The following is a 10,468-nucleotide window of genomic DNA, read 5'->3' as shown; positions in this document are numbered from 1 at the left end:
CCCGCCGGCTCCAGCAGCGCAGGACCGGCAGCGATGCCCGCCCCGCTGCCGGGGGGGAGAGGCTGCCCGGCTCCCCGCACCGCCGCGCTCGTACGGCGGCAGCCGCACGGCTGAGCCATGATCGCGGCGGCGTTCCTGGTCCTGCTGAGACCCTACAGCATCCAGTGCGCCCTCTTCTTGCTCCTGCTGCTGCTGGGTACCATCGCCACCATTCTATTCTTCTGCTGCTGGCATCGCAGGCTGCAGAAGGGCAGACACCCCATCAAATCCGTCTTCTCGGGCCGCTCGCGGAGCCGAGGTGAGGATGCTGGCAGCGGCCCGGCGGCGCCGCGCGGAGGGCCCGGGACTGCGGCAGCCGCGTCGCCGCCCATCCCGGTGTAACGCGGCGGGAGGGCGGGAGGGGTTGAGGGGCCGGCGGCCCCCGGAGCGCCGCGCAACTTCGCGCCCAACTTCTCGGGGTGCATTAAAGATAAATGCCGGAGGGCGGGCGGTGGGAAGGGAGGGGAGCGGCGGCCCGAGCGCAGCCCTGACCTCTGCTTCCTTACAGATGCTGTCATGAGAACGCACCACTTTCGCTCTGAGGTAATTTATTTAGCACGCAATTTCAAGGTCAGAAGTTGTTCTCTTTACCTGAGTACTTGTCCTTATTGTTGTCCTCGTCCTTCTGTCATGAAATCGCACGGCAAGCTTTTCATTTTGCACGAGAGCCACGCTGTCCTGTTCTGTATTTGAATTCCTTTTTGTGTTTGTGTGCTTAAAACAACACGTTCCAAGCAAAGCAGGAGCTCTGCACCCTCTGTTCGCTGCTAGTGCTATCTACTTCCAGAGGAGCAGAGCTCTGTACACCCAGAGCTGCTCCGTGCCCGGCCCTAGCAGCACCGCTACGGCTGCGGTGCAGAGCTCCTGTGCTGCCGCCTGCCCTCACTCACCTGCTGCGGGCAAGGAAGTGCTGCCTCGCCCCAGCATTGCTGAGCGGTGCCAGGGCTCGGGCAGACGGGAAATGCCAACGCCAGCACTTCCCCAACGCTCCAGAAGCAGGAGCAGAACTGCTGGGAGAATATGGGAAATGATGTTCATCAGGGTATCACTTGGCCTCTATGCTGCTCTGGTGTTTCTCCTGCCTGGTTCCCTGCTGCTCGTTTAAGCCACATCTTCATGCCATTGCTTGCTATTGCAGAAATCATTAGAGAGTTTTGCACTCCAATGATCTTTTGTTATAAATTATTTACATTTTCCATACCTGGTTATGACTAAGAAAATGACCAGATTATGACCGATATTTTTAAAAGTGTGCATGCCATCCAGTTGTTGCAATTAGTGGAAATTAGTTTTAAACTCCTGTGCCAAAAATGGCATTTCACATTGTTGCAAAGAGATGATACATGGAGTGTAGTTAGCAGAGAGACCTCCTCTCTTTAACCCTGAGAAGTCCGTTCTGTCCTCATGACTGGATGCTGAGTGCTGCACTAAGCGAGCCAACAGAGGTGTCTCTCCAGAAGCCAGGGCATTTGTCAAGGTTTCATTCCTCCAATAGGAAATGGTTGCTATGCGATGTTACTTTGCCATTAAGCCCAGACAGAAATTGAGGTTGTGTTGCTCTGTGTTGAAGTAACTGTGGCTCTTAGTGTTGACTCTTAGAAGGGAAGTTTGCAAAGTGACTCATTCATTCTCAGTAAACCACCATGCAATTATTCGTGTATCACCTGGTTAAAAGCAGGCACATTTTGTAGGAATTTCCATTTATGGAACCATGCAAGGATAAGGCATAAAGAACTATTGGATTCTTTCATAGTTTCCTATATTATGTTCAGACAGAGTAAGGCTAATGGTCCTAGCTATCCATCTAAGTAATGGTGGAGCTGTTTTCCCCCTCATTTCTGGTCATGGACTTTTGATTCTTAAGAGAAAATGATGAGTCATGTGACATCATTAACTTTTTTTTTTTTTTTAATTTTAACTTTTATTATTATTTTTCAAGTAAAACCTTCTATTAATGAATCTGATTGAACCGACTGGTAACAAATTACAGATGTGCTCCCATGGAAATGTTGGCAACGTTATTCGAAACAGAATTTGATATTCTCAGTATCTACATCAGCAGAAAGCATTATGCACTTCCAGCTCCAACAGGATGCTGAGGAAAGCATGAGGCATGGAAATGGAAGCTTTGTATAGTTGCATTTTGTTCTCCTCCAAAAATGAACATAGCATCAGCTCTGCTGGCTTTCTCTATGCTGAGCTGTCTGTCAGGTGGAATTATAAATGCTGTTCCTTAATGATGATAAAAGATAACGAAGAAGAGTTTGATACCAAATAGCATTCATCTCCTGAGAGCTGGGTTCAATATGACTTGCATCCCACATGAGCGTGCAGGTGGTCTAGTGGCACTGCACAGAGAATTATAATTGCTCTATCTACAGAGCGGTTGGCAATTCCTGCATGATTGGCTGCCAGCCAGCAAAGCCTTATATTTGGAAAAAAAAAAAAAGATGTGTAGCAAATGTATATTGAAGTTCCTTGCCAGAGCCGTAGCTCGTGTGGTGCATGCCTACGTTGTTGTCTTTGTCCCCAGCAGAGCTGTTCAGTCACTTCAGTGCTGAGCCCCACACTAAAAATAAATAAATAAATAAATAAATAAAAGAAGAAAAGAAAGAAATAAGACACAATGGGAGGGTAAATATTGAATTTGAAAACGTATTTATGACCCTTACCAGATACCTTGTTATGAGTTTTATACCCTAGTGGGTATAAACCCACAATGCTTTTGTCTGTTTTTGTGGGTCTTGATTTTGAACATAGCTGCAAAATCTCTCATTGTTATACTGCACAAGTCTATGCAGCTATTCCTCAGTACAGAATGAACTTGAAACACTTGACCCCCTGCCTCAAAAGGAGGTAAATTTGCATGAATCGTTATGAATATAAAGTAGGTTAAAGCCTGTCTTTGTTAGAGGTGCTTCATGGCAGAAAAATTAACCAGCAAGAAGATGAGAGAGTTTACAAGACAGCACAGTGGCGTCCCACTAACATTCATTTACTACTATCTTAAGTTCGTCAGACCTGCTTTTAATATATCCTTTGTTACACTTCTTTAAGTTCATTACAACTACTCTTAGGGTGCCCTTGATTACTCAGGCATTAGAGATATTCCCTGAACTAACAAAGGAATCGCACTCAGAATAGTTAATGTTTCTAATCTGAGGTAGACCTAGATATGCCATGGCTGTAAAAGAAGAAAACAAGTGAATTGCCAGCAGAAATATTCATTGCCTACGTGGCAAATCAGCCTTTGATGAGTAGCTATTTTAACTGTTCCCTCCCTTCTTTGAGAGTCAGTCGTAGAATTGCATGTCTGTGCTGCACCGAAAACTACATCAAAACAACAATGAAACTCAGTGATAGTGTTACCAAGATAGAGATTGTGATCCAGTGTTTTGTTTTTGATTTTGTTTTAATTATTCCTTGTGTATCGACAGACTTACATGATACCAGTAATTCAGTTACTTCATGCTTCCTTTGCTCTCTGTAGGAGTTTGTTTTTTCATTGAGTATATTAATTTTCTCTCAGTACTTGAGGGCTTGACAGGTTTAAGTGTTCAGCACTTTACAAAGAGGTTTGAATGTTTTCCATACTTTACAGTTTGAAAGCACTCTTTAATGTGTGTGTTGCCACTTGTGATTTCAATTTCTTCCATAATTGTTTCTCCAAGTTGTCTAAGCTTCTGGAATCATGGGATTACACGAGATTTTTACCTTTCAATTAAAAAACAAGTAAGCTATTTGCTTATTTGATTATTAGAGCAATCTTGAATGTATGCAGGCTGGAGGCTTCTCACAGGCTTTGGAGGACTAGCCTGCTGTAGATAGCTGGCTATAGAATGAATCCTAGGGGTACTATTCTTGAAATCTCATGATTTGAGGGCAGGAGTTCATGAGTAGGCATAGTTCTCATGAATTTTTTAGTGGTCTTGGTTTTTGTTTTGTTTTTTTATTTATGAGGTTGTGAAGGGACACTTGTGCTAATTGCTAATATGATGGTTCTTATTGGGGAAAAAGATCTGTCAGATTTACAAATGTTTTGCCTGGAATTCTCTCTTAGCTTTACGGTTTTTCCTTATGTCATCTTTTAAGTTAGACATACAGCTATCTGAGGCCTGGGAGGTCTCATTGTCTGTGGGTAGTCAGGAACAATATTATATCATTTTGCATTTATTTTATTTTGACTCGAATATTTTGGGCAAGCCTTATGTGAACAATTCCACTGTGACCTGCAGGTAAGATCCTGCTGGGAAGCAAATCCATCAAAGTTTTACAGTCCACTGTAAATTCTGACTTCACTTAAAACAGGTGCACACTGGTGGGACTGGCCACATGAGGAAGGCAAACCCTGTATGGAAAGACTGTGTGGAGGGATGGCAATGTATATATACTACAGCTGTAGCAAATGAACATTTTGGCATTTGAGTTCTGCAGAATTCTCATTTTGTTTGCAGAACAGACTATATGCATATGTATGTGTATATATATATATATATATGTATGTATGTAGGTCAGACAAATCTAATGACAATCTTTAAGAGCAAACACATTTGCTAAATCCTCCATTACCATCCAATGGACACACTACAGTAGAAAAGTCGTAGTAAATACATGTGTTGACTTTGTCAATAATGGATGCCCAGAAGAAGTTGTAGTGAATTTATTCATAAGCATAGTTTAGATATAACCACCTCCCTTCCGAGGCTAATTGTGAGACAATTGCTTAAAAATACAGTTCTTGATATCTTATAAAACAGTAATGAATAGTCTTTGAAGACTGGCACTATCGCTCATCACAAGCGTTGTGGAGTTATTTATAAACTGCTCTAGATATACATTGTTCAAATGAAAAGAGAAATCTGCAGACCCTCCGAGCAGAATTTATTCTTCCATGTGATTGGAGGGAGTGCATTCAAGGAGCAAGGGAAACGTAAAGGGCCAGCCAGAAAAATACATTCATGCACCTATTCACAGGCTATCTCTTCATCTTTATGGAGCTTCATCAGCCTGGAAATGTTTTACCTTTGTATTTGACATGGTTTTTCCCCAGGATATCTAAGCTGTTTTTCCATTAGTTGTTGTAAGAGTTAAGGAACAAGGGAAAATAAATCATAGACAAAAGCAAAAATAAATTGTTTTCTTACATGTATGAAAGCACTTATGTATAGGAATGAGTAGAAATCTGTAAATATAGGTTATAGTGTACAAGGACAAGTCCTATCCATTTCTCATAACGTCCAGTGATGTGGCCCAAACAGAATATGTTACGCTGTGCTGTAACACAGTATAGAATCACAGAATTGCAGGAGTTGGAAGGGACCTCTGGGGATCATCTTGTCCAATCCCCCTGCTGAAGCAAGTTCCCTACAGTAGGTTGCAGGTGAGGTACTACTGAGATTCTGCAAATAGTACTTTGTAAATGACTATTAGCTTTATTCAGTGCAGCGCTGTAAGCCCAGCAAGCATTGGCCTGCACTGAGAAACAGCCTGCTTGGCAGTTGAATCACAAAATAGATGGCATTTCCCCAGCTGCTGCAGCAAGATCGTTTGTGTTCCTGAGCTAACTCCAGATGAGGTAACCTAGGTGCCTTTGCTTTGTGTTACCGTGCAGTGTAGAAATGCCCTATGTATTTCTATAGCTGTCTGGTTTCCTGCAGCTCTATTTCAGCTTCTGACAGAAGGCAGAGCATTGAAATGCTGAGGGGATTCCTTCTCAGCTCCATCAATCATTTGATAAAGTGCTGACATTGTGTCACAGTCAGTATCAATAGGTAAAACATGGTCTCGACACGCTGCATTTTGGGACCTGCATTATGAATGAACACATCCTCACAGCTCTCTGACAGGATAGGGATAATCACTGCATTATAATCTGGCACATAATAAAAAATGCTTATTTTTTTAAATTTCCCATTATTACAATCATGCCAACAGCCTTCTAGCTGTCATGAAAGTATTTGTATTCTTGCAGTAAGAATTCTCAGCGTCTCTTTTTATCTCTGGAAATGCATATCTTGTGATTGCAGCTTCAGCTGTGTTGCATGCCAGTTTACAGTTTACAGTCCTAGTGCATATGAGCCGCTGCTTGCAAGCCAACAAGTGAAGCCATGGTGGTTTCAGGGGGATGAAGGCAGAGCACAGCTTATCTGTGTATGTTTGTACTGAATGAGAGCACCTATCTGTCTTTTACTGGCTGAAATTAACCTCAGATTGAAGCTGTGAATTAAAGTAGCTCAGGTCATACCTGTGGTAATCACATGTTACCACATCAGCTGCAGAACTGATTCTTATACAGATGGAAAGGATTGTGCAGGGGTTCACAGACCATGTACAGCTCAGAAAAAGCTTAACCTTCTACACTGATTTCTCAGGTACTGTGGTTAGATGACAAAAATGACAGATCAGGATGTGTATCCACTTTCAGAAATAACTCAGTACTTTAGGCTATTTAATGAAAGAAAGCGGTGCATGAGCATGGTAGTACTACCCCAGGGCTCTTTCAGCTCCTGGGCTATTGTACATGTTTTCCTAGGGCATGGAACTACAGCTCCCAGGCTTTTTTAAGAGAGGCACACTGGGTATGCTGTGGAAGCACTGTGCTGTGCACAGGGTAAGGTCACCTCACTGTTGTCATACAGAAGTTGGTTCATTTGGGCTTGGCTTGTTTGGCTAGCCACATCAAAAGCGAACAGATCCATGACTTCTCAACCTGCCTCCATAATCTGCAGTCTGGAGGGCACAACAGGCCCCAGACTTGGCAAGAGAGTGCTCGACTTCTCCATGTCTCCTGGACAAGGAGTTAGCACTGTGTTGCAGATATGCTTGATTAGGTGTTTACACTCACTGCTGATATGACTGATCTTGAGGTAGCGCTACCATGACAGGTTATATTTGATCTGATTCCTTGTGCTTCTAGTTCACTTGTGAGCTGTGTGCCTGGGCGCTTGTTATCTGGGTGCTTCTTCTATCCAAAGCGTTTCAGCCCCAGCTGTGTTCATTGTGCCTTATGGCCTTGCCTCAAGGAGAGTTAGTGGTTGGTTCTTCCTGACTCATCAGCAGCAGTGAAACATGAGTTATGGCTGAAGTGCAAAAGTACTACATCAGCTGTGGACACTAGCAACATTTGACACTTGGGCAGACATGTTTCTCACAGCTTATGCCAATGTCCTCATCACTGCTGTCCACTCAGCTGTTAGAACAACAGTTCTCAGCTTCAGGGTGGCAAGGTAAACAGAGCAAACTGAAATTGGAACACAGGTCTTACAAAGCTTTATTTCTGGATATCCAGACTGCACTGAAATGCATAATCATGTTAGATTGCGGTATTACATTTATTCTTCTCTTTTGTTCTAGAGAGTAAAATGATACAACTAGGTCAAGGCATCGTTCCTTTCTGATCTGTTGCTGCCAACTTCATGTGTGTAAAGTGTAGGCAGAGTTGGAAAGTGACTTTGCAAAAACAGCATCCTTGTATACAGCAAGATAAGCTCTTTGTAAGCATTTACAGTTTTATAGTCTATAGAGCTATTAAGCTGACCTAGAGTAGTTGTTTCCTCTAGGATGAGCTGAATAGTTCTTCAAGCCTCACTAACTGTACTGACTGCAATTTTCATTGACTATAATAGGATTTTTAGACTAGCTCCTGAAAGAGATACTCATTCAGATATGTAAACCTTGGCATCTGAATCCAGGTATCTTAATTCCTTAATACCTGAATTCCACCCCAGGTATCTTGCACATATATGTATGTATATATATGCCTGTTAAATCTCTTTAGTTATGTTTCTACTTTGGTTAAGAGGATATCTTCATGTTCTGAGGTAGCATAAATTCACTTTGCACTTCAAACAAAATGCATTGGAGAGATAAGAATTTCTTTCTACACATTGGACAGCAGTTGGGTGTTTAGCAGTGCATGCATCTTATTCTTTCCCCTGCTGTATTTTTAGTATTTAAAAGGCTGTTTTGGTAGTTATTTCCTTATGGCAGACTCAGGTTATGCACCATATACTGATGATGCTGAGGAGAAATGCTTGGGAACAAGGTAGTGTGTTCTAAGTGTGATTGTACTTTGCAGATCAATCAGTACTCCAATTTATTTTTGTTCTCAAATCATTGTTCCATAGGATCGTGGTGCCCTGAGGTAATAGTGAAGGAACTAAGATAAGCTATCACGAAGGCTAAGGAAGGCAAGATAACAGTGGAGAACTGCAAACCTTGATAGAGAATCTTAGGACTACATAAAGAACAGGCTAACTTCTGTGGCTTATAGATTTAGACAGAAAAGAGTACTTAAAAGGTACTTTGAGGCATAACTGGGTCACCAGTTATTTGCTTACATGTCGTCAATTTTTCCTATCAAATCTTACTTGCTTTATTAGGAATTCTGTCTTCGAGATTAAAAAAAGAAAAAAGCACAGCAACCAAGTGCATGCAAATCAGCAGAGTAATGCAGCATGGATTATTAAAAGTTATACTCCAAATTCATTCACCTGTCTAAAATCTAGGATCACACAGAGGCTTGTACTTGTACATTCGTGTGTTCCTTTAGAAGCTGGAAGGCAGGTTGCTGATACTGTATTTCATGAACTGAGTTGGAAAAATAGCCTTAGGCTACATAAAAGACAATTGCTTGTAATTGTCTTGAAAGTCTGGACTTATCTTGGGAAAATTAGTATTATTTAGCATGTCAAATCACAGACTTCAGTATCTAAGAAATAATTCCTGCAGTGTTTGGAATTGGGGCTTTAGAAGATGAGAATAAAATCTTACGAGATAAATAGAACACATGCAAAGGAGCACCAGTGGAAACTTGTTAATGAGAGAGTGAAAATTGAACGTGGAATGTTACATTTGACGTTCAACTGTTGATTCGGATCTTTATAGGTGTAACCCTGAGATAAGATTAAAAAAATAGAAGGATCAACAATGCCACAAAAAAAAAGGAGAAGGAAAAAAAAAGATTGCAGTGTATATTTTGGGAGCTGTTAGAGACAAGAAAGAGCAAATACAGTTGTTTCCATCTTGTGTGTTTGTGTAGTAATATATCGAGTGAACGTAGGCCGTCTTCTTGCTTTAGAAAACTAAGACCTAGCTTTAATAAACAATCCAAAAGAAGTTTGGAGGACTTAATGTGAGTCCTGGATTTGGAGTTGAACTTACAGGGCTGGCAGTTGAAGAAATAATGTATTTTCTGTTCCTCTGTTAGTTTGTAAACTAAGCACATTTTAGCATGGAAATTGCTATGAGAGAAGGGAAGTAATGTAATCTTAGTCACTTTCAAAATTAAAGCTGGTCTTACAGTACAGGTGCATGTATATATATTTAAATACGTGTAGCAGAAATACTCATTAAGTTCTCTCTTTCAGTTTGAAGGGGAATTTGATACAATAAATGGATTTAATATTTAATTAAACCTGCCCTTTTTGTTCCAGCAGGCACTTCAGCTTGAGGGTTTAGTTCTATTTCAGCCTGTCTGCAAAACAGCTCAGAACTCCAGAGTCTTGGGAGCGGTTCTGGTACTGTGCATACTAATGTCTCCAAGCTGTAAGATGTTGCAGGTTGCTTATACATGAAAGTTTCCAACCTTTAAGCAGGCAGTAACTGACAGCTCAAAGACCATTCTTGACACCATTAATCATCAGGGATAAATAAATGGCAATTCTCACGCACACGCAACCATTGTAAAAAGCCTTAAAAACAAGCACACAGAGTTGGATATCTTTCCTTTGGCTTTGATGTTCATTAGTGTACTTGCAAAGGTGCGTTTTTTGGGATATCCTGATTTGAAATGGACCCACAAGGATCATTGAGTCCAGCTCCAGAACCACTGAAAATTCAAACCCAATGTCTGAGAGCGTTGTCCAAATGCCCCTTCAAGTCCGGCAGCTCAAAACTGTGCCCACTGCCCTGTGCACTCTGTTCCATGCCCACCATGCTCTGGTGCAGACCCTGTCCCTGACCCTCAGCTGCCCTCCCCTGTTGCAGCTCCATGCCGTTCCCTCGGGCCCTGTCGCTGTCACACAGAGCAGAGCTCAGCGCTGCCCCTCCGATCCCTGTGAGGAGCTGCAGCTGTCATGAGTTCTCATCTCCTCTGCTCTGCTCTGAACACACCGAGGGACCTCAGCACTCTTGTCCTTTAGACCCTTCATCATTTTTTTAACCTTCCTTTTGGACATTCTCTAATAGTTTTATGTCCTTCTTATATTGTGGTACCCCAAACCTGCACACAGTGCTGGAGGTGAGGCTGCACAGAGCAGAGCAGGACAGCCCTTCCCCTCTCCCAGTGGCAGTGCTGGGCCTGGGGCACCCCAAGGTGTGTTGGCCCTTTGGGCTGTCAGGGCACGCTGCTGGCTCATGTCCAACTTGCTGTCAACCAGAACCCCAGATCCCATTCTGTGGGGTTGCTCTCCAGCCTCTTATACCCCAG

The 10,468-nt window shown here is 42.5% G+C and overlaps 1 protein-coding gene across 6 annotated transcripts in view; it reads left to right on the top strand.

Moving 5' to 3' along the window:
* The first annotated feature begins 11 nt into the window (after positions 1-11).
* The window catches only part of DST (dystonin), a 288,304-nt gene continuing 277,847 nt past the window's right edge, over positions 12-10,468 (top strand). For 4 of the 6 annotated variants that reach the window (XM_072332861.1, XM_072332859.1, XM_072332857.1 and 1 more), the window contains exons 1-2: positions 12-298; positions 548-582. In XM_072332861.1, coding sequence (XP_072188962.1) covers positions 118-298; positions 548-582 — 216 coding nt within the window. In that variant the 5' untranslated portion in view covers positions 12-117. Of the gene's footprint in view, positions 299-547; positions 610-10,468 lie in introns of all 6 variants that reach the window. The other 2 variants (XM_072332858.1, XM_072332854.1) reach the window with 1 other exon arrangement.

This window comes from Excalfactoria chinensis, chromosome 3 (genome assembly GCF_039878825.1).
Source record: "Excalfactoria chinensis isolate bCotChi1 chromosome 3, bCotChi1.hap2, whole genome shotgun sequence".
Classification (NCBI taxonomy): Eukaryota; Metazoa; Chordata; class Aves; order Galliformes; family Phasianidae; genus Excalfactoria; species Excalfactoria chinensis.
Note: the sequence above shows the minus strand (reverse complement) of the source record. Positions and strands in the feature narration are given on the sequence as shown.